This window comes from Chiloscyllium plagiosum, chromosome 34 (genome assembly GCF_004010195.1).
Source record: "Chiloscyllium plagiosum isolate BGI_BamShark_2017 chromosome 34, ASM401019v2, whole genome shotgun sequence".
Lineage (NCBI taxonomy): Eukaryota > Metazoa > Chordata > Chondrichthyes > Orectolobiformes > Hemiscylliidae > Chiloscyllium > Chiloscyllium plagiosum.
The window spans coordinates 11710059-11735512 of record NC_057743.1 but is presented as its reverse complement, the minus strand read 5'-3'; the positions used below and the strand labels follow the sequence as shown (position 1 = coordinate 11735512).

Sequence of the window (25454 nt, the reverse complement as noted above, 5' to 3'; positions counted from 1 at the left end):
ATAGAAAAGATTTGGAGGGATATGAGCCAAGAACAGGCAGGCGGGATTAGTTTTGTTTGTGATTATGTTCGGCATTGACTAGTTGGACCAAAGGGTCTCTTTCCATTCTGCATGACTCAATGACTCTATAGCTAATATTTTTGAACTTCAGGTACTGTATTAGTCACAAAGGTTCTGTAGGTCAAGGAAAGAGTGAACAGATCTGATTGCAGGCAACATTGCTTGCATTAATTTTAAAAGGCTGGTGGATATATTTGGCATATGATCATTGAAGACAGAAAGATTTGCTAGCTAATATTTGATATTAGCCTAATGGATGGACTTAACATGTTCCTTAGGAAGTTGGGGTACATTAACCCATCTTTTCTAATCAGTTACATCAGTTTAAACTGTTACATTAACATAGTCTACTAATTGATTACCTTAGGAAGTTGGAAGGAGAATAGGCAAGATTTTTCTTAAGTTAACTCCTGAGGGAAGAACCTAAAATAGGACACATATTACTGTTAATACATGATACATTAATATGTTCCACAGTTGTATCATCTAATACCTAGGGTAAATGCAATGATCTTTCCTCATTTCACTTTTTGTGTCCACAAGTTATGAATAACAAGAATAAGTAACAAGTGTTGAATCTCTCTTCTTTAGGCCATGGTCTCCTGTCAGATGCTGTCAGAACTGGAAGAGGTAATCCAATATAAACTGGTTCCAGAGCGGAGGGAGATCATCAGGCAAACCTGGTGGGAACGACTTCAGGCAAGTCAGCATTCATTGTTGAATGGTTTGCCCACCATTTGGCCTTTCAAGGCTCTTAAGTGACAAACTAATGGTCATCCCACCAATGCAAGTATTTGACCCATGACAGAAAGCCCATATAATAGTTGGGAGTCCAAGAATTTCATTCGTATGGGTTCGGCAAGGAGCTTGATCGCCATTGCAGCACACTACCCAGCCCTGGGCTATTGGGAACACAACCACCAAAGTCTTTATTTTACAACTTGGAACTCGACACCTTCCAAAACCCAGCCACCTAAACCTGCTCTTCTCTGCATTACTGCAAAGTCCTTGGATTTTCCTGGGATTCTTGGCATGGTGGGATTGCGTGTAATCCCAACTGTGGATAGTGCTCCCCCTAGTGCTGTGGAGATTGCAGTGTTAGACAATCGATCCTTCTCGAGATAGGAGAAGCAGTCTAACCTTAAAGCAATTAATGTTGCTTTTAGTGTTGAAATGCTGCAAGAGCATCCATTCAGTTTGTAAATGGACTCACACACCCTCAACATTTTAGTTCAAGAAGTGGAGTCAGTGGTACCTCATAAAGCTCGAGTCCACTGTATTACAGATACTTCGGTTTTTATTATCTTCAACACTTGAAATTTAGATTTGCTTTTTGCTTCAATCAAGATGAGGTATTATTATATACTCTTAACTTTTGTGCCATAACTTTTCTTTATAAGTTTTTATATTTTCAGAATCCTTCAACTATTATTTAGTTCTGAAAACTCTGATTTAAAAAAAACTCAGTTCCCTGTAGAATTTATCTTGTATTATTTGATGAATGCAAAGTTGCTTCCACACACTGTTTCAAGGCCAGGATTACTTCAGTTTGCTTTTCCTGGTGTATATTTGAAGGAAAGCAGAAATGAGTTAAGACAAGTACTCTATTTTATGTTAAAGAAAATTTGTGAAGTTTCTCTTTACGATGGCATTCAAGCCCTCGTTTACATACACCAGACTTTGCAAGTAAAAATACGCAGAACATTTGAAGCTGTTTTCAGTTCGTCTTTTACAATCAAATGATTATATGCCCAGTGCTGACTGTGTTTGAAGATGAATAGACCAAAAAATTCCTTATTTCATAAGCCTTAGCTTTTCAAGTTTTAATTTAGTTTTATAAGTGTGTGTTTTTTCAATTTATTTTTTATTTTATCCTTCCTTTGGCCACTGACAATTCTTTGGCAAGCATGGCCCAATGATGTAAGCCAGATCCAATGGTGGTATATGCTCTAATAATGAGGTCTTTGGGTATGTTTCTATATCACACTGCCAAATTAATGATTTAATATTCTTTTCCTCCCCTTGCTTTCTGCCCTTCTCTCATAAAGGTATTAACTCGTGCTAAGGCACAGTTTTAATGTTCTTGGCAGCCTTTTAGTACAGTGCTGAATTGACAATTCTTTGTGTAAATCGCACTGTCGGCGTGCTGGTTTTATTCCATGTCTTCTATAGATGATTCCAGTGCTGTTCACACTTAACATCTATAGATCCACATTTCTAACAGGTGATAGCAGTCTAGTTTGGGAACTTGAAATGATTTACGAACATATGAATGAGAAACAGAAGTAGGCCATTTAACCCATTGCCTGTTCTATCGTTCAGAAAGATCATAGAGGATCTGTTTGAGTTTCAAATTTCTCATTCCCACTTACCCTCTATAAGTTTGATATCATTCGTCTCTGGCTTAAATATATTCAATGATCCGGTCTCCGTTGCTTTCTGAGGCTTGCACAAATCTATGAGGGAAAACTATTCCACTCATTTCTGTCCTAAACGTGTGACCCCTAATTTTAAAGCGGTGTACCTTATTTCTGGATTCACCAAGATTAATCATACAGTATGGAAACAGGCTATTTGGCCTAACAAGTCCTCACTGACCCTCTGAAAAGTAACCCACCCAGACACATTCCCTATTAGTCTACATTTACCCCTAACTAATGCACCAAACCTACACATCCCTGAACACTGTGGGCAATTTATCATGGCCAATTTACCTAACCTGCACATCTTTGGATTGAGAGAGGAAACCGGGACACCCGGAGGAAACCCACACAGACACGGAGAATGTGCAAACTCCATACACAGTCTTTTTTTTATTTCAAAAATATACTTTATTCATAAAATACTTTAATGGTCTGTACAGTTGGACATGCCATACATATGTAAACATTCCTTTTGTTTGCATACTGAAAAACAGAGTAATCATTCCTATTTACAGGTCTGTACGATAACATTCTTAGCTGAGGGGTCAGCAGAGCCCAAATGACTGCGCGGGCCCCCTGTTCTTCTTTAGGCAGGCAGATGTTACACGGTGGTCTTTCCCCACCGCGCCTTGGCGGCAGCTGCCCCAAGCTTCAGCGCGTCCCTCAACACGTAGTCCTGGACCTTGGAATGTGCCAGTCTGCAACACTCAGTCGGGGTCAACCCCTTCAGCTGGAAGATCAACAGGTTTTGGACCGCCCAGAGAGCGTCCTTCACAGAGTTGTTGATCCTCCAGGCACAGTTGATGTTCGTCTCGGTGTGCGTCCCGGGGAACAGGCCGTAGAGCACGGAGTCCCGCGTCACGGCGCTGCTCAGGACGAACCTCGACAAACACCACTGCATTCCTCTCCAGACTTTTTCTGCATAGGCGCATTCCAGAAGGAGGTGTGTGACAGTCTCGTCCCCCCCGCAGCCGCAGCCACTTCGAGGGCAGCGTGCGGTGCGGCTGAGAGTCCGGGCGTGAATAAAGGATCACACAGGCAGAGCCCTTCTCACCACCAGCCAAGCCATGTCTTGGTGCTTGCTGGAAAGTTCTGGTGATGAGGCATTCTGCCAAATGGCTTTGACAGGCCCCCTTTTAACTTCGGCAGAAACACAGTGGTCTTTCCTTATAGGTTATGGTTGCTCCTTCAACATTAGCCTTTCTGGTGAGCATCGGGAAGTTGTTAACAATGGAGAGCACTACAGTTACCTGCAAGTGAGCATTTGCAGAATGGGTGACAGTCAGAATATCGGGGATGGGGACAGGGGTGCGGGAAAGAGTGACGCTCTCTCCTAACTCCCCCAGTTGCCTAGCCCGCAGGCACCAAATGTAAACTAGCACGCTCTGCTGCTGGCCTGCCTTTGCTGGAATCGGCTGACTGAGAGCGGGAATGGGCAAACTAAACTGAGGACATTATGCGTCTTGCAGTCACTTACCAAGCCAACAGGGGGCAATGCTGTTCCACAGCAGTTTGGTTCACAAACACAAGTGCTGTCTCTTTAAATCAACCTTATTAAAACCTGGGAACTTTGAGTCATGAGAATTAATTTTTAAGAAGTCACACGAATTTAAAAAAAAAAGGCTAATGCACATGAGTCTGCGCACGGACAGTGGATCCGAGCAGAAAACGGCGACGTCATCCATGTACAGGGAGGCCTTAACCTGCAGGCCCCTGCTGCCAGGAATAGTCACCCCTCTCAGGCTCGCATCCTTCCTGATGGACTCGGCAAATGGCTCTATGCAGCACACAAACAAGGCAGGAGAGAGAGGGCAAACTCCACACGCAGTCACGGAAGGCTAGAATCGAACTCTGGTCCCTAGCGCTGTGAGGCATCAGTGCCAACCACTGAGCCACCATGCAACCCATGTGATTCCCTCTTAAGTTGTGTTACCTTGCGGATTGCAGCATTGACTTTCAGTTTTGGAAATTGCTGCTGTGCTCAAGCTTTGCAGATCCCCACAACAGGTAAGAAATTAAGAGGAAATGTGGGTAAAAATACTTTTCATGTCAGTCTTGTCAAGGCCATTCAGAATCATATAAACTTCATTCAAATCACCCTCACTGTTCTGGTTCTCTGTTCTGGAAAGATTTTATTTTTCCTCCCTTTGCTGGTTTTGATTGGAATCAGTTGACTTAAGACAAAAGTAAATTTGGCTCATTTTGAGTTTAATACCACACGCTATGACACAATTACCTACTAAACCATAAGGATGTACCATAACATTCCATTTGAAGTGTGGCCTTAGCATAACTATTCCACAAAAACAAATCTAGGGATATCACAAATGGTACAGTTGGATCAAAGAAAATTAGTAAACTAAGGAGAATTGCAGAAATGCTTGAACATTTGTTGACATTCATTCACTCTTAACCATCTCTATTTCTCCAATAGGGCTGTCAGCAGATAGTCGAAGACTGGCAACGAATCCTAATGGTTCGCTCCCTTGTCATTGGTCCACATGAAGATATGAGGACTTGGTTAAAGTATGCAAGTCTCTGTGGCAAGAATGGACGTTTGGTAAGAATTCCCTGGAGAAGTTATGTAGTTTTAAGACAACAACAACTTCCTTAATAGGTGAAAGTGAGGATTGCAGATGCTGGGGATTAGAGTAATTGAGTAATGAGAGCCTCATTAACAACTCAGCTTTGAATTATGAAGATTTGTTTTTGTTAATGATCAAAATGTGATCCCATTACTTTGTGAATGAAGTAAAGAACTGAAAAAAAAGTGATTTTTGCTTTAAAAACACAACCACAGTTAATAAATGTTCCTTCATAAAATTTTCATTGCAAATTGATCTCCAATTACATCGTACAAGAGGAGGTAAGACCACATCAAAAGAGTTATTAATTGAATTGTGGTGTGCAAATGCATTTCTGCCCCATTTATTCAATGTGATCTTAGTTTTATACTTGCATTAAAAATTTTCTCATTTATAATATGGCTTTTGAAAATGTGGCCTGCCGTAATTACACATGACAGTTCATCAACTAGCATGAACTTGTGAACAGAGCATGAGGGGTCCATCGTAAATGTGGACCTGAAACTTTTATTAGGAAAAGTTCAAAGGAAGTATGCAGACTAAAATTTGAAAACAAAAAATAATTAGTGATTTATTTTCAAGGGTTATTTTTCAAATGAACTCTGTATGTAATTATTTTGTCTATAGGCTCTTGCTCATAAGACCCTGGTACAGCTGCTTGGTGTAGACCCTTCAAAGCACCTTGATCAACCTCTGTCCACAGTTCACCCCCATGTCACCTATGCTTACATGAAGTACATGTGGAAGAGTACCCGCAAGGTAGGTTACAACTCATGGTATACTGCATAGTAATTACAGACTGCAGTCAGTTCTGCATGAGTTAATAGGCTTTATGTCCTTTTTTTCATAAAATGATTGTTCCAAACTATTTTCTTTTGTCATAAGAGAGAGGTTAAATACATAACTTAGATAAGAGAGCACACATAGGAGCATAGATCCTAAATATGTTTAATGAAAAATAACTTATGATAATTTGTCAGAAGCAACTTCTCAGCTAAAAAGGTGATGTGCAATAAATTAAAAGTTATGATTTTAACCTGTTTGAAAATTCCAAGCAATCAGATGGTAGATGAAGGAGTTCAAATAGTGGAAAGCCAAGCTTAATTGGAACCAAAAACCTTTTCCCACCCTTATAATTTGGAAGGAAACTAGCTTAATATTTTGTTCTTTCCTTTCAAGGTGACTGTTGAACCTACACTAAATATGGAGTGATTTCTTAATTGTTTCATCATGATGATTATATTGAAATAAGTTAATTTTTGCACTACACATTAAATATTCTGAAATTCAGTGGTGTTCCTTATGTTGTATCTTGTCAATTCCGATGAACAGTTATGGTTTCATCAGCTTAACACTGCTGATGCCAAAATTTGTTTTATGTTAGAGTTGTTACTTATTGTAACACATTACATTTTCTGAGCTATAATTGAATAATTTCCTTTCCAGGTATGGAATTACGTTTTCAATATTCCATTCTTTTGTTTTTATGCTTTAGTAACTAGGCTAATGTGCCTAGTCTCCCACTCAAAATGAACATCTTAAACATATGTTTTTTTTCTCAACTGAACATCGGTGTAGTGCTTTCATAGATCATGTTTCAATTCAAATTGATTCACAATCATATCCTCAAAAGAATAATTGTTCTCCCCTTCCCGACAGACAGACGTACACATTCGCACACATTATTGTGATTACCTTTCCTCCAGTTTTCATTCTTCAGAATTGAGCACCTAAGCTTATTAAGGAATCACGTAATCTCACAAGTGCTACAGTGCAGAAGGAGAACATTTGACCCATTGTGCTTGCACTTGCATGTTAACTGGACATTGTTACCCAGTGCCAATCCCATGTCTTTCCACATATGTTTGCAGATTATTTTTATTCAAATAGTCATCCAAAACCCTCTTGAATGATTCAGTGGAACCCAAATAGCAAAATTGAGGGGTGCAGACTCCCACCTGAATACAGTTCACTTATTTCTATGATGTCTTGGTGAAAATAAATCATTTTTAGTTTGAACAAACCTGTGCTGGCAGCAAAGCACTTGAGTTGCTAATTTTATGTAAAGAGAATTTTTAAAAAATCAATTCAAGAGATGTGGGCTTCACTGGCTAGGCCAACATTTAGTGTCCATCCCTAATTACACTTGAAAAGCCGCCTTCTTGAACCACTACAGTTCATTCAGTGAAGGTATATCAACATGCTATTAGGGAGGGAGTTTCAAGATTTTGACAACGACACTGAATGAGTGGTGAGATATTTACGGGTCAGTGTGATTTGTGGCTTGGAGGGGAACTTGCAGATAATGCTGTTCCTGTGTACCAACTGCCTTTGTTCTTCGAGATGGCAATGGTTGTGGATTTGATATTTGAGGAACTTTGGTGATCTTCTGCAGCGCTTTTTGTAGATGCTGCACACTATTCTACTGATCATCAGCTGTGGAGGAAGTGAATGTTTGTGGATGTGGTGCCTCTAAAGCAAGCTGCTTTATTCTGGATACTGTCAAGCTTCTTGAGTGTTGTTGGAGCGACAATGATTCGGATAAGTGTAGTAAACTCTTGATTTGTGCAATGTAGTTGCTGGACAGACGTTGCAGATACTGAAAGTGAGCTACTCACTGCAGGAGTTCTGGTCTCTGACCTGATCTTCTTGCCACAGTATTTATAAAACCAATCTGGTTAAGTTTCTGGTCAATGATAACCTTCAGGATGTTGATCATATAGGTTTGAGTGATGGGAATGGATATTAGATGTTAGATTCTCTCCTTGGAAATGGTCATCATCTGGCACTTGTCTGGAATTTGTTAGTTTTCACTTGTCAGCTCAAGCCTGGATATAGTCCTTGCTGCATTTGGCCATGGACTGCTTCACTATCAAGGGACTCCCAAATGGTGCTGAGCAGTGTGCACTCATCAGCAAATATCCCCACTGCTGACCTTCTAATGAAGGTAATTGATGAATGTACAGGAAGTGTAAGGGCCGAGGACACTACCTTGAGGATCTCCTGCAGAACTGTCCTGGAGTTGAGGTGATACAACCAATTACAGAGGAACCTTGATTATCCGAACGAGATGGGCTGGCACTATTTCGTACGGATAATTGACTATTCGGATAATTGATTCAATGCCTTTCCTCTGGGCCTCGGAGTTTTCTGTTAAGTCCATTCCCCGTTTAGGAGACAAGGCAGCAGCACACTACACGCAAGCCCCCACTCCCCCAACCACTGCTGCTTAATGAGATCAAGAGCTGAGTGACCCTAGCAGAATCTAAATTGATTGTCAGTGAGTTATTGTTAAGCAAGTGCTGCTTGATAATACTGTTGACGATAACCCTCTCACCCACTTTACTAAGGGCAGACTGATGGAGCCAGTAATTGATCAGGTTGGAATTGTCCTTTTTTTTTTCATATACCGGACATACCTAGGCAATTTTCCACATTGTTGATTGATGCCAGCATTGAAGCTTTACTACAACAGTTTGGCCACAGGTGTGGTATGTTCTGGAGTATGTCTTCTGTCCTTTTGCTTGAATGTTGTCAGGACCTGTAGATTTTTCAGTAGTTTCTTCATATCATATTAAGTGAGTTGAAGTGCCTGGAGACTGAAACCTTGATTTTTGGGGACCTCCAGAGGAGGACGACAGGATGTATCATCCATTTGATGCTTCTGATTATGATTTCCATGAGTACTTCAGAATTATCTTTTGCTCTGATGTCTTTGGCTCCTCTGTCATTCAGGATTGAGATAATTTGGAGCCTCCTCCCTCCAGTGAGTTGTTTAATTGACCAACACCATTCATGTGGCAGGACTGCAGAGCTTAGACTTGATCTATTGGTTGTGGAATCGCATAGCTCTTGCTGCTAATGCTGTTTGTCATACAAGTAGTCTTATGTTGTAGCTTGTTCAGGTTGCTACCTCACTTAGATACACATAGCCCTGGCCTGGCATGCTCTCCTGCACTCTTCATTGAACTAGGGTTGATCCCCTATCTTGTTAGTAGTGGTAGAATAAGGGATATGTGGGCCTTGTGGTTGCAGATTGTGTTGATAACCCACACGTCTCATAGATTCCTAATCTTAAGTTGCTGGATTGTTGGAACTATAACCCATTTAGCATGGTTGCCGCACAATACCGTGAAGGATACCTTCATTGTGAGGACAGGACTTTGTCTCCACAAGGACTGTGTGGTGGTCACTCTGACCGATGCTATCACACACTGATGCATCTGCAATTGGCAGATTGATGAGGATGTGGTCAAATATATTTTTCTTTCTTGTTGGTTTTGTCATCACCTGCCACAGACCCAGTCAGGCAGCTAACACCTTTAGCAATCAACCAGTTTGATCATTTGTGATACTGCCGATCCAATCCTAGATGCTGATATCCCCACCACTCAGAATACATTCTGCATCCTTGCCACCCTCAGTGCTTCTTCCAAATGGTGTTCAACATGACGTACTGAATTATATGTGGATGGGGGAAATAGTACATGATAGACAGTAGGATGCTTCTTGCTCAGGTTTGACCTGTAGCCATGAGACTTGATGGAGTCCATGGTAAATTTTGTTAATATTGAGACAAACGAACTGAAGCCATTGTTGCTAAATTTGATGATGACACAAAGATAGGTGGATAGGCACATAGTGTTCTGCAAGTGGGGAGATTGCAGAAGGACTTGTACAACTAAGAAAGCTGGCAAAGCAATAGATGGAAAACAATGTGGGAAAGTGTGAGGTTATGCACTTTGGTGGAAAGAACAGAGATGTAGACTTTTTTCTAAACAGTATAACGCCTCAAATCTGAAGCACAAAGGCACTGAGGAATCCTACTTCACGATTCTCTTAGGGTTAATATGAAGGCTCATTTGGCAGTTAGGAAGCTAAATGTAGAGTGCTAGAATACAAGAGCAGGGATGTGCTACTGAGGTCATATAAGACTCTGGTCAGATTGCATTGGAATATTGCGAGCAGTTTTGGGCCCTATACCTAAGGAATGATGTGCTGGCTTTAGAAAGTGTCCAGAAAAGGTTCAGGAGAATGATGGCAGGAATGAAGAGCTTGTCATGTGAGGAGCAGGTGAGGGCTCTGGATCTGTACTCGATCGAGTTTAGAAAGATGAGGGGATATCTGATTACAAAATACTAAAAGGATACGGTAAACATGAGGAATTTGTAGGAGAGACGAGGACCTGAAAGGATAACCCTTGAGAACGAGATGGGGAGGAATTTCTTCAGCGCGGGGTGGCGAATCTGTAGAACTCATTACCACAGAAAGCTGTGGAGGCCATGTCATTGATTGCCTTTAAAACAGAGATAGATACGTTTTTGAATAACAAGGAGATCAAAGTTCATGGGAGGAGTGGGGGGAAGGAGGCAGGAGACTAAAGTTCAGAAACATATCAATCACAATTAAGTGGTGGAGCAGACTCTGAGTCGAATGGCCTAATGCTCCTAATACATCTTATGATCTAACTCCCTTCCAACTCTGTACCACCGTGCTGCCACATCTTCATTTTGACAGGGTAAGCATGATTCTGTTACCTCAGAAAATGAAAATCTTTGAGTAGATCCCTGAATAATTAAACTGTTTTAAATGTTTTGAATCGAGCATGTTGTCTTTTTAGCAGTGTCTCCTGATGTTGTGGATTTAGAAACTAGAATATTTAAGCATAAAAAGTTTATTAAACCTGTCAAGAAGGGTATTTGATGATAAAGCTTTCTAGTTGCAATTTGCTTTTAAAGAATTTTGTTGAAAGTAAAGAATATCACTCCTTGTCTGTATTATTTTGGACGTGTTCAGAGAAATGGATACATTCCCTTCAGTACATGATAAATTGGTTTTGAAACACATTTGTGCCAACTTGTATAACAACTTTAGCAAGAGTTGGATGAACGGATGAAGATGTGAGCTGTCTGATTATTTTGATTTATTACATTAATTCTTAAATTTTGTTTAAGGTTAGACCTCTGTGATATTATAATTTTCTTCTTTTGCTTGTTATTTATTCATATGTAACTTTTTTGGGCTGAACAAGCAATTGTCCCAAAATTATTTTCTGTATAGACAATAATGTGAATTTGAATTAAACTAAGTATGGCAATATGGAAGAACTGATTCAACGTAAGGGTAGGTTTTCTAATTTTGTAAAAATCATAATTCTAGTGCTGTTCATTTGCTTCATTAGATTCCTTTTTGTTTACTTTTAAATTCATATGTTGTAACTGCTTAGCTAATAAACTGCAGCAAATTGTCCAGAATCTAGGTTGGCTAGAGATTGCTCTAGAATGGTCTGTAGTCTTAATGTCAGGTAATTAACAAAGCTAATGTTGGACAGTAGAATAGCTGTTCTTAAAATCTGCCTTTTGGCTCACTGGTCACCACTCAGACTCAGTCCTTGGCCTCTCCTCCTTCCTCGCCTCAGCAAGAAAGTGTCTCGCTCTGATCTGGTACCCTTGGCATCTGACAGACACTTTTCCAGTGCACCCTCTCTAAAGCTTCCACATCCTTCGTATGATGAGGCAACCATCACCGAACTCAATAGTCCAAGTCTGGTATAACCAGGCTTTATAGAGCTGCAGCACAACCTCACAGCCCTTAAACTCAATCCCCCTGCTAATGAAAGCCAACACATCGTACGCCTTCTTAACAACACTAGCAACTTAGGTGGCAAATTTGATGGATATATCGACATGGACCCCAAAATCTGTTCCTTCACACTGCCAAGTACCCTGCCTTTAACCCTGTAATCTGCAATCAAATTCAACCTTCCAAAATGAATCACTTCACACTTTTCTAAGTTGAACTCCAACTGCCACTTCTTAGCCCAGCTCTGCATCGTCCTCTTGTAACCTACAACAGCCTTCCACACTATCTACAACTCCACCAACCTTCGTGTCAGCTGCAAACTTACTAACCCACTCTTTCTTTTTCTCATCCAAGTCATTTATAAAAGTCACAAAGAGCAGAGGTCCCAGAACAATACAAAGATATGCAGGTCAGGTGAATTGGCCATGCTAAATCACCCATAGTGAGAGGTGCATTAATCAGAGGGAAATGGGTCCGGGTGGGTTACTTTTTGGAGGATCGGTGTGGACTGGTTGGGCCGAAGGGCCTGTTTCCACACTGTAGGAAATTTAATCTGATCTAATCAACAGATCCCTGCGGTACACCACTGGTCACCAAGCTCCAGCTGAATACTTTCCATCAACCACAACCCTCTGTTTTTTATGGGCCAGCCAATTCTATATCCAGACAGCCAAATTTCCCAGTATCCCATGCCTCCTTACTTTCTGAATGAGCTTACCCATGGAAACCTTATCAAACTCTTTGCTAAAATCCATGTACACCACAGCCACTGCTCTACCTTCATCAATGTGCGTTGTCACATCCTCAGAGAATTCAGTAAGGCTAGTGAGGCATGACCTACACCTTTCAAAGCCATGCTGACTATCTGTAATCAAATATTACTAATCAAATAATCATAAATCCTGTCTCAGAATCCTCTCCAATAATTTGCCCACCATCGAGTAAAACTAGCTGGTCGGTAATGCCCAGGATTATCCCTATTCCCTTTCTTGAACAAGGGAATAACATTTGCCACCTTCCAATCATCTAGTGGTACTACAATGGACAGTGAGGACACAAAGATAATTGCCAAAGGCACAGCAATCTCTTCCCTTGTTTCCTGTAGTAGCCTTGGGTGTATCCGATCTGGCCCAGGGACTTATCTATCCTCATGTTTTTCAAAATTTCAAGCACATCCTCCATTTTAACATCAACTTTTTCAAGCATATTAGCCTGTTTCACACTATCATCACAAATGACAAGGTCCCTCTCACTAGTGAATACTGAAGCAAAATATTCGTTAAGGACCTCCCCTACCAGGCAGAAGTTCCCTCCACTATCTCTGATCAGTCTATCTCACTCTGGCCATCCTCTTGTTCCTCACATAAGTGTAGAATGCCTTGTGGTTTTCCCTAATCCTACCTGCCAAGGCTTTTTCATGCCCCTTCTAGCTCTCCTAAGTCCATTCTTCAGTTCTATCCTGGATACCTTGTAATCCTCTAGACCCCTGTCTGATCTTTGCTTCCTCAACTTTAAGTAGGCTTCCTTCTTCTGCTTGACTGGATGTCCCACAGCTTCATCTTGTCATCCAAGGTTCCTTCATCCTACACCATCACTTCCTTGCCTCAGTGGGACATACCTATCCAGCAATCGCAGCAAATGCTCCCTAAAGAACCACCACATTTCTGTGTAAAGCTAGAGTGCAACTTTAAGGTCGGACTATTTGGGAGTAGAGCAAGGCAAATTTAGAATTGGTGTAATAACAAAAATTGAAATAATTTACACATGGATTAGACTTCCACATAGATTGGTCACCATTCTACAGACAGTAGACACAATTGGTGGGCAGATTATGAATATTTTATACATGAATTGCATTTGACCAAATGGTGCACATGTGTACTTCTGGCATGTGCTCTGGATGAATTTGAAAAACATATCATTTACAACAAGCAAACAGATCCTGCTTCACCCAGTTTGCATGCATTAGTTCTATTAGTGATATCAATAATATCTTCATGCCTCAGCATCACTGTGCACAATGCTTGCAGCCATGCTAATAATTGCCTCAGTCCAGATTCATTCAGGAAAATACTACACCTGATGTGGCCATGGGAAACATGGAAGCATTAACAAAGCTCAGCTGAGTTTGGATGTCATGTGGTCATGAAGTGCTTTGAAAGGCTGGTCATGACATTAATCAATTCCAGCCTCCCCACTACTCGTGACCCACTCCAATTTGCCTTACGGACCAACAGATCCACATCAGATGCCAAATCACTTGCCCTTCAGTCCTCCCTATAACATCTTGACACCAAGAACAGCTATGTAAGAATCCTACTCATTCACAGCAGTTCAGTCTTCAACACTATTATCCACCTCAAGTCTGACTACTAAACTTAATGATCTCGGACTAATCCCCACTCTCTGCAATAGGATCCTCAGTTTCCTGACCCACAGGCCACAATTGGTGAAGATTGGGACAATATTTCATCCTCGCTAACACTCAACACTGGAGCCCCCCCCACCTCAAGTCTGACTACTAAACTTTTCAAAACTGTCTATTCTGCCAAGTAATGCCATGTTTTCTAAAAAAGAGCAGTTAAAATCTACAAATGACTAAATAACTAGAAGCAGGAATAGACTGTCCGGATCTTCAAATCTGCTCCGCCATTCAATAAGATCATGGCTGATCTTTTTGTGGACTCGGATCCACTTATCTGCGCTCTCGCTGTATCCCTTAATTCCTTTATTGTTCAAAAAAAAATCAACCTTACCTTTAAAAACATTTTTAAAGTAGCGTCAACTCCTTTACTGGGCAAGGAATTCCATTGGTTAGCGACCCTCTGGGTACCAGATCGTGATACATCCAGACAGAATGCTCCTTCTCAATTCAGTCCTAAATCTGTTACCTCCAATCGTGAGACTGTGCCTCCCTGTCCTAGCTTCACCTGCCAGTGGAAATATCATTTCTATTTCCATTTAATTGATTCCCTTCATAATTTTATGTTTCTATAAGATATCCCCTTATTCTTCTGAATCTCAATGAATATAATCCCAATCTACTCAGTCTCTCCTCATAAGCCAACACCCTCAACTCCAGAATCAATCTAGTGAACCTCCTCTGCACTCCCTCCAGTGTCAGTACATCCTTTCTCAAGTAAGGAGACCACAACTGTACACAGTACTCCAGGTTTAGCCTCACCAGCACCTTGTACAGATGCAACATAACCTCTCTGCTTTTAAACTCAATCTCTTTTGCAATGAAGGACAAAATTTCATTTGCCTTCCTAATTACTTGCTATACCTGCAGACCAACCTTCTGTGACTTGTACACGAGGACATCCAGGTCCCTCGGCATAGCAGCATGCTGCAACTTTTTACCATTCAAGTAATAATCCTTTTTACTATTACTCCGACCAAAATGTATGACTTCACATTTATTTCCATTGTATTCCATCTACCAGACCTTTGCCTACTCACTCAATGTATCTATGTTCCTCTGCAAAGTTTCACAGTCCTCTGCATACTTTGCTCTACCAATTATCTTTGTATCATCTGCACACTTTGACACCCTACACGTGGTCCCCAACTCCAAATCATCTCTAAATTGTAAATAATTGCACTCCCAACACTGATCCCTGATGCACACCAGTAGTCACTGATTGCCAACCAGAATAACAGTCACTTATTTCCCACTCCTTTCTTCCTGCTAGTCAACCAATCCTCTATCCATGCTAATACTTTACCCGTAACGCCATGCATCCTTGTCTTATGCAGCAGCCTCTTGTGCAGCACCTTGTCAAAGGCCTTTTGGAAATCTAGGTACACCACATCCATTGAGTCCCCATTGTCCGTCTTGCTCATAATATCTTCATAGAATTCTAAAAATTTATCAAACATGACCTGCCCTTCATGAACCCATGCTGCATCTGCCCGACGGGACAATTTCTATTGAAATGCCTTGATAAGAGACTCCAGCATCTTCCCCACTATAGAGGTTAAGCTAACCAGTCTGTAATTCCCCATCTTTCCCCACCTTCCTTTTTAAACAGTGGCGTCACATTTGTTGTTTTCCCATCTGCTGGGACTGTCCCAGAGTCCAGCGAGTTTTGGAAAATTACCACCAGTGCACCTGTTATTTCTCCCGCCATCTCTTTTAGTAGCCTGGGATGCCTTCCGTCAGGGCTGGGAGACTTGGTCTATGCTTAACTCTTCTCTAATAATGATTGTTTCCAGGTTGTCACCTACTTTTGTTTCTGTCAATTACTGGCATGTTATTAGTTTCCTCCACGGTGAAGACCAATACAAAATACCTGTTCAATGCCTCGGCCATTTCATATCGCATAACTAAATGCCCCTTCTCATCCTGTAAAGGGCCATCGTTTACTTGAGCCACTCATTTTATATATTTATTGAAACTTTTGCTATCTGCCTTTATATTCTGTGCTAGTTTTTTTTCATATTCTTATTTTTCTTTATAGTTCTTTATGTGGCTTTCTGTTGACCTTTAAAATTTTCCCTGTCTTCTAGTTTCATGTTGCTTTTGGCCACTTTGTATGCCTTCTCTTTCAATTTGAGAGCCTCCCTTATTTCCTGAGACTGGAATATACTTTTGCTGAGCACTTTGAAAGTCCTCCACTGCTCGTCAACTGTCCCACCATAAAATCTTTGTTTTCGGTCTACTTGAGCCACATCCTCCCTCATTCTGTTGTTCAAGCACAGTACCCTGGTATTGAATATTATCTTAACACTCTCCATCTGTATTCTAAATTCAATCACACTGTGATCACTCCTTCCAAGCGGATCCCTAACTATGAGGTCATTGATTATTCTTGATCCACAAGACCAGATCTTGGATGCTTGCTTCCTCGTCATTTCCACACTGATGCTATTGTGAGCAAACTGGTTTGATAACCACCTGATTAATTGTGATAAGCAAATACAGTACAAGTATTTCTACTTGTGGTTGAAGTAGATGATGGAACTTCCACAACAGTTAGTTTTCCCATTCAAGAAATGGTGCTTGTTGCTTATGTGTGGAGAATTCATGAATTTGATTATACTAACTCCATAATTGAGGCAATACGCTGAGCTGTCTCAAACATTTTTTCAATGATAAACAGATTCATAGGATTCTATTAATACTCATACATCACTTCAAAAGCTTGCAAATATCACTGCCATCCTTTCTTCCTATTTCCAAATCCAAACTGTAATTTTGTGATGGTTGTGACAATTCTAAGTGATCCATAAAGTATACATGGTGAAGAGCCAGCCTGGGCTCCTTGCCCGCATGCAGTTAAAGCAGGATAAATTATGAGTGAAAGTATGAGGTTATGTTGGAACTGTAGTTATTATTCTACAATTATAGATGTCGGTGGAGAGGAGAAAATTATACATTATAAGCAGCTGCCATGAGTTTTAACTTTATCAATTTTTCTTTTGCCAATTTCATTTGGTTGCTTTATCTTTCCACAAAAGTGGTAAATTTTATTGTTGGACACTGTAAGTCAGTATTTATGATGAATGTTGATGAAATTGCATTCAAACATAGTTTTGAAATGCAGATTGCTGGATAATTTCCTCTGTGGTTGCCAGGTCAGCTGAAAGGAGAAAAGGAAAAGAGGTTAAAGAAAGCCACACTTTTAAATTCTCTTTATATTATAGAACCTTACATTACAGGAGGAGACCAGTCAGCCCATTTTGTCAGACATCATTAACTAGCATATTCATCATGGTAGTACTGTGCAGATCAGAGTCCATTTGCTAACCAGTTGCTTTCCCTTTACTTTGGATGTTTTTGCAAATTGCCTTGATAAGTGCAAGATGAAAACCTTTGACCGAGTGAGTCTTTTCTTTTTGCAGTCCTAAAGGTAGAATAATAAAGAACATAGGAGAGGTACGTTTTGATCACAGCATTAAGGTAAGCTGCGTCAGAATGAGGGCAGAGATTTGAATTAGTAGACAACAAAGTTAGGTTTTATGTCTTTTATTAAATGAAAGGTGAGGGAGTTGACAGAAAAGCTGTAGGTATTATGAACTGAGGAGGATAATGATAATGATTTCAAGAGAGCGTAATAGATTGATGGAATGTGTAGCTGTGACAGATGATATTTAATACTGAAAAATGTGACGTGATGTAGAATAAAGAAAGAGGTACAAACTACAACAAAAGGTCCAAAAATGGTGCAGAAATAGACCTTCAAGTGCATGTGCACAAGTTATTACCAGTGCTGCAGCAAATTGAGGAAGGGTTTAATAAGGTATATGGGATTTGCAGTTTATAATGAAAGGCACTAAGCTCAAAAGTAAGGAAATTATTATGAACCTTTATACAACAATGGAGAATTGTGCCTTTTCAAACCACACTAGTGGAATAAAATGAAGGCTATAGAGAAGATGCGAAAAGTTTCATAGATTAGGAACTTCAGTCACATGATTGGATTGTGTTTATTTTTAGAGAAGAAAAGGTTGAGAAGTGACTGAATAGGAATATTCAAAATCATGACGATGCTGGAATTGAAGGGAAACTGTTGAGAACTAATTGGCACTAGCTTGAGCTGAATGACAGAGCACCAACAATAAGATGTTGAAGATTCTACTAACTTCACTCATATCTGTAAATCTATCCAGTTGAATTTGTTGTTCGGCCAGAACCTCAACTAGGAAAGATTTTAAACAAAAACAGAAATTGCCTGAAAAAATGTTTTGGGTCAAGTGACCCCTTCCTCAAAACTGATGGTGGTGAGGAAAATGTTGGTTTAAATGCAGAATATAGGGTGGGGAAGCAGGTAAGGGTTAAACAGTAGTAGGGATAAAGCATAACAAGAGAGAAGAACAGTTAGACAAAAAAGAGAATAACAATCTGGCGAGGAAGGTGAATAGCTACTAATGGGAACTACTAGTGGCTAACAATGGGTTGTATGTGATAGCAGACTGTGATAACAAGGCCTACTGTGTGGGACTGAGGTAGGGACATGGAAGAGCTCAAGCCTTAAAGTTGTTGCACTTGGCACAACACCCTGTTTCCTGGCCAACATCTCTGTCTCAGGCTGGCTGCAGTGTTCCAGTGAAGCTCAGTGCAAGCTGGAAGAACAACACCTCATTTTCCATGTGGGGACCCTGCAGCCTTCTGGACTCAAAATTGAGCTCACCAACTTTAAGGCTCTCCCACATCCTTATCCCAACCCATACACCAGGCCTCATTATCTCATTCACCTTCCTAGCCAGATCGTTATTCGACTCCTTTGTCTGTCAAACTGTTCTTCTCTCTCTTTGAGCTCTATCCCCACCTTTCATTTACTTGTTACCCCCACCACCTCCACCCCACCCCCCAACCAATCTTCATACATATAAACCAACATTTTTCCAACTACCATCAGTTCTGAGGAAGGGTCACTCGATTTCTCTTCATACATGCAGCCAGACCTGCTGAGTTTCTCTAGCAATTTCTGTTTTTGTTTCTGTTTTATGGAGTCTGCAGTTATTTTAGTTTTTATTTTCTTAGCTATGGAGTTGTTCAAAAAATTAAATATCCTCCCGCACCACAGAATTTTTAGTTTACCTGATTTATCTCTCAATAACTTCACAGACATAGCAGAAGCAACTCACTTTAGTTGGCCAATATTAGTACATAAAATCCGAAATTAAAATTTATATCCTAAATGTATTGTGTGGATTGAGTCTTTAAGGCATTAAATGTGTGTCTACAGCTTTTTAAATGATTACCTCGTCACATTTTATTCAACTGGAAGATAGTGAATGTAACTCCTTTATTCAAATCGGAAGGGAGATAGAGATCAGGAAACTACAGGCATGTTAAGTTAACATCTGTCACAGGGAAAATGTTAGAAGCAATTATTAATAAAGTTAGAAAAGGGCACTTGGATAAGTTTGAGATAATCGGGCAGATGGTTTTGTAAAAGGAAATCACTTCACCAACTTACTAGAGATAGAGTTATAGAGTCATAGAGATGTACAGCATGGAAACAGACCCTTCGGTGCAACCCATCCATGCCGACCAGATATCCCAACTCAATCTAGTCCCACTTGCCAGCACCCGGTCCATATTCCTCCAAACCCTTCCTATTCATATACCCATCCAAATACCTCTTAAATGTTGCAATTGTACCAGCCTCCACCACATCCTCTGGCAGCTCATTCCATACACGTACCACCCTCTGCGTGAAAAAGTTGCCCCTTAGGTCTCTTTTATATCTTTCCCCTCTCACCCTAAACGTATGGACTCCCCGACCCCATATTTATCCTATCCATGCCCCTCATAATTTTGTAAACCTCTATAAGGTCACCCCTTGGTCTCTGACGCTCCAGGGAAAACAGCTCCAACCTGTCCAGCCTCTCCATGTAGCTCAGATTCTCTAACCCTGGCAACATCATTGTAAAGCTTTTCCGAACCCTTTAGAGTTTCACAACATCTTTCTGATAGGAAGGAGACCAGAATTGCATGCACTACTCCAACAGTGGCCTAACCAATGTCCTGTACAGCCGCAACATGACCTCCCCAACTCCTGCACTCAATACACTGTCCAATAAAGGAAAGCATACCAAACGCCTTCTTCACTATCCTATCTACCTGCGACTCCACTTTCAGGGAGCTATGAACCTGTACTCCAAGGTCTCTTTGTTCAGCAACACTCCCTAGGACCTTACCATTAGGTGTATAAGTCCTGCTAAGATTTGCTTTCCCAAAATGCAGCACCTCGCATTTATCTGAATTAAACTCCATCTGTCACTTCTCAGCCCATTGGCCCATCTGGTCCAGATTCTGTTGTAATCTGAGGTAACCCTCTTCGCTGTCCACTACACCTCCAATTTTGATGTCATCTGCAAACTTACTAACTGTACCTCTTATGCTCACATCCAAATCATTTATGTAAATGACAAAAAGTAGAGGGCCCAGCACCAATCCTTGTGGCACTCCACTGGTCACAGGTCTGAAAAATAACCCTCCACCACCCACCCTCTGTCTTCTACCTTTGAGCCAGTTCTGTCTCCAAATGGCTAGTTCTCCCTGTATCCCATGAGATCTAACCTTGCTAATCAGTCTCCCATGGGGAACCTTGTCGAATGCCTTACTGAAGTCCATATAGATCACATCTACTGCTCTGCCCTCATCAATCTTCTCTGTTACTTCTTCAAAAAACTCAATCATGTCTGTGAGACATGATTTCCCACGCACAAAGCCATGTTGACTATCCCGAATCAGTCCTTGCCTTTCCAAATACATGTACATCCTGTCCCCCTGGATTCCCTCCAACAACATGCCCACCACCAAGGTCAGGCTCACCGGTCTATAGTTCCCTGGCTTGTCTTTACTGCCCTTCTTAAACAGTGGCACCACATTTGCCAACCTCCAGTGTTCCGGCACCTCACTTGGGACGCTCGATGATACAAATATCTCAGCAAGTGGCCCAGCAATCACTTCTCTAGCTTCCCACAGAGTTCTCTGGTACACCTGATCAGGTCCTGGGGATTTGTCCACCTTTAACTGTTTCAAGACATCCAGCACTTCCTCCACTGTAATCTGGACATTTTGCAAGATGTCACCATCTATTTCCCTACAGTCTATATCTTCCATATCCTTTTCCACAGTAAATACTAATGCAAAATAATCATTTAGTATCTCCCCCATTTTCTGTGCCTGCTTTCTGTCCCTGCATTTTCCCCAGAAACCTCGATTCCCCTATTGGTCGAGAATCTATCTCAGCCTTAAATATACACAACGTCTCTGTCCCCACAGTTCTCTGAGGCAAGGGTAAAGTCACCACAATTTTACATGACATAGTTCAGAGAAGGTTTAATCAACTTCCTACCTGGAATGAGATTGTTGGATAGCTTGGGATTATGCCTAGCACATATAATTTTCTCTCATTAGACAGACAGACAGACAGACAAACAAACAGAGAAGGTGGGGGGAGGAGCACTAGTGGTAGTTAAACCTGAGTGTCAACACTCCTCAAGCAAATGGTGAAGTTGAGAAAGAGAATCCTTCATGGTAACCTCAGCCAATTAAACTCTCACTGTCATTCTGCATTGCAAACTAGCCATCCAACCAACTGAGCTAAACTGAGCACTCATTCATGATTGTAAGTGTAAAATTGCATAAAATACTTAAGTTCCCTGAATTTACGTGGATCTGTTATCAAAGAATCGCTTTAAGTATTTAAATTTACTCAGTCATCATTTATCTACAGATGAAATAGTTTAATTATTCTATACAAAGGATATACTAAACATACAAATTTATAACCACTAAACATAATTCAGCACTGATTCAGACCTATTAAGATTATATTAGATTAGATTCCCTACAGTGTGGAAACCGGCTCTTTGGTCTAGTCAGTCCACACCGACCCTCCGAAGAGTAACCCATCCAGACCCACTACCCTCTGACTAATGCACCTATATCTATGGGCAATTTAGCATGGCCAATTCACCTGACCTGCACATCTTTGGACTGTGGGAGGAAACCGGAGCACCCGGCGGAAACCCACGCAGACAAAGGGAGAACGTGCAAACTCCACACAATTTGCATCTTACAAATTACAGTAATAGGAGTAGGCCATTCACAGTCTTTCAAGCCTGCTCCATCATTCAATAATATCATAGTAATCTGATTGTAACCTCAATTTTGCATTCTTGTCTATTCTTGCTCAAGCTTTTACCCCTGCTTAAAACTCTATTTACCTCTGTCTTAAAATAATTTACTTGCATTACTTTTGGACGCTCAGAAAATATTTGCCTCATCTATTTTAAATGAGTGACCCCTTATTTTTAAACAGTGTTCCCTAGTTCTAGATGAAATATTCTCTTCACATTTACCCTTGTATTTAGTAAATCCTATGTATAGAATAATCAAGTTACCGCTTCCTCTTTAAAACTCGAGCAGATATAATCCCAATCTATTCAACAATCTCATTCCAGGTAGGAAGCTGATGAAACCTTCTCTAAACTGCATCCAGTCCATTCACATTATTCATAAATAAGGTGACCAATGTTATGAGTAGCACTCTGGATGCAGATTCACCAGTGCCCTGTTTAACAATTTCACATCTTGGCACAATATACTCCATTTGCCACATCTTTGCCCACTCATTTATCCTATCTATACCTTTATCTGACCTAGTTATGTTCTCTTTTCAATTTATTCTCTCAGCCATCTTTATGTCATCAGCAAATTTGACAATCATATGTTCTACCCGTTCATCTTAGCCATTTACAATAAATTGTAAACAGTGACCAGCACTGGTCTGTGTGGCACAACATGCATTATTTCTTGCCTACCTCAAAAACATCCATTTGTGCTGACTCTCTGTTTCGTGTTAGCCAACCAAACTTCTAGCCATGTCAATACAGAGGACCCTTGATTATCCGAATATCAATTATCAGAATTTCAGATTATCCAAAGAAGATCTCAAGGTCCCGATAGAAACATTACAACAAAAAGGTGTTTCAACACTATTCGTGTCTTTTGTTTACAATGGTTAAAAATGAAACCAGCTTACTGAAATGCTGCTGAGAACAGACCTGGACATCAATGGGAGCCCAGGCCACCGTCTCCAAATGACTGACCGCCCGCGCACATTCTCTCTCTCTCCCCCCACACTTTCCCTGGAGTTCTACACAAGGATGTACCCTAAACCCACCTTCCACGGATAATCTCTCCAACATTGTCCTGTACAGGGCAAAGATGGAACCTGTCAAAAAGTTGAGGTAAAAGGTGTGTGTGTGTGTGTGTGGGGTGTGTGTGTGCGTGTACACACACACACGCTATTTTGAGACTCACCCACCAAAGGCAGCAGTAGTTTTACTGTTGTTGTCCATTCCGGCTGCCTCGGGGGGGGTCAGCATTTGGTTGGTGGGGGCGTACGGTCTCCTAAACAGGAAGCAGACTTAGCAAGTGCTCGCTGTGTCAATCCCATTGAACTGACGGGGGGGGGGGGGGGGGGGGGGGGGCTATCCCTTATCCCTTATCCCTTATCCCTTGATAAGGGATAGTATTACAGCTGTACTGAGGGAGGATATTCCCAGAAATACATCCAGGGAAGTTATTCGGATGGAACTGAGAAATAAGAAAGGGATGATCACCTTACTAGGATTGTATTATAGACCCCGCAATGGTCCGAGGGAAATTGAGAAACAAATTTGTAAGGAGATCTCAGCTATCTGTAAGAATAATAGGGTAGTAATGGTAGGGGATTTTAACTTTCCAAACATCGACTGGGACTGCCATAGTGTTAAAGGTTTAGGTGGAGAGGAATTTCTTAAGTGTGTACAAGAGAATTTTCTGATTCAGTATGTGGATGTACCTACTAGATAAGGTGCAAAACTTGACATACTCTTGGGAAATAAGGCAGGGCAGGTGACTGAGGTGTCAGTGGGGGAGCACTTTGGGGCCAGCGACCGCAGTTCTATTTGTTTTAAAAGAGTGCTGGAAAAATATAGACCACATCTAAAAGTTAATGTTCTAAATTGGAGAAAGGCCAATTTTGACAGTATTAGGCAAGAACTTTCGAAAGCTGATTGGAGGTGTTCACAGGTAATGGGACGGCTGGAAAATGGGAAGCCTTCAGAAATGAGATAACAAGAATCCAGAGAAAGTATATTCCTGTCAGGGTGAAAGGGAAGGCTGGTAGGTACAGGGAATGTTGGATGACTAAAGAAATTGAGGGTTTGGTTCAGAAAAAGAAGGAAGCATATGTCAGGTATAGACAGGATAGATCGAGTGAATCCTTCGAAGAGTATAAAGAAAGTATACTTAAGAGGAAAATCAGGAGGGCAAAACGGGGACATGAGATAGCTTTGGCAAATAGAATTAAGGAGAATCCACAGGATCTTTACAAATATATTAAGGACAAAAGGGTAACTAGGGAGAGAATAGGGCCCCTCAAAGATCAGCAAAGCGGTTTTTGTGTGGAGCTGCAGAAAATGGGGGAGATACTAAATGATTATTTTGCATCAGTATTTACTGTGGAAAAGGATATGGAAGATAGACTGTAGGGAAATAGATGGTGACATCTTGCAAAATGTCCAGATTACTGAGGAGGAAGTGCTGGATGTCTTGAAACGGTTAAAGGTGGACAAATCCCCAGGACCTGATCAGGTGTATCCGAGAACTCTGTGGGAAACTAGAGAAGTGATTGCTGGGCCCCGTGCTGAGATATTTGTATCATCGATCGTCACCGGTGAGTGCCGGAACACTGGAGGTTGGCAAATGTGGTGCCACTGTTAAAGAAGGGCAGTAAAGACAAGCCAGGGAACTATAGACCGGTGAGCCTGACCTCGGTGGTGGGCAAGTTGTTGGAGGGAATTCTGAGGGACAGGATGTACATGTATTTGGAAAGGCAAGGACTGATTCGGGATAGTCAACATGGCTTTGTGTGTGGGAAATCATGTCTCATAAACTTGATTGAGTTTTTTGAAGAAGTAACAGAGAAGATTGATGAGGGCAGAGCAATAGATGTGATCCATATGGATTTCAGTAAGGCATTCGACAAGGTTCCCCATGGGAGACTGATTAGCAAGGTTAGATCTCATGGGATACAGGGAGAACTAGCCATTTGGAGACAGATCTGGCTCAAAGGTAGAAGACAGAGGGTGGTGGTGGAGGGTTGTTCTTCAGACTGGAGGCCTGTGACCAGTGGAGTGCCACAAGGATCTGTGCTGGGCCCTCTACTTTTTGTCATTTACATAAATGATTTGGATGTGAGCATAAGAGGTACAGTTAGTAAGTTTGTAGATGACACCAAATTTGCAGGTGTAGTGGACAGCGAAGAGGGTTACCTCAGATTACAACAGGATC

General features: G+C 41.1%; 1 protein-coding gene across 2 annotated transcripts in view; it reads left to right on the top strand.

The window, feature by feature from the left end:
• mtor (mechanistic target of rapamycin kinase) overlaps nt 1–25454 on the top strand; it is a 367086-nt gene that overhangs the window by 271488 nt on the left and 70144 nt on the right. For both annotated transcript variants that reach the window (XM_043675589.1, XM_043675588.1), the window contains 3 exons: nt 652–759; nt 4918–5043; nt 5696–5827. In XM_043675589.1, the coding sequence (XP_043531524.1) occupies nt 652–759; nt 4918–5043; nt 5696–5827 (366 nt within the window). The remainder of the gene's footprint in view (nt 1–651; nt 760–4917; nt 5044–5695; nt 5828–25454) is intronic.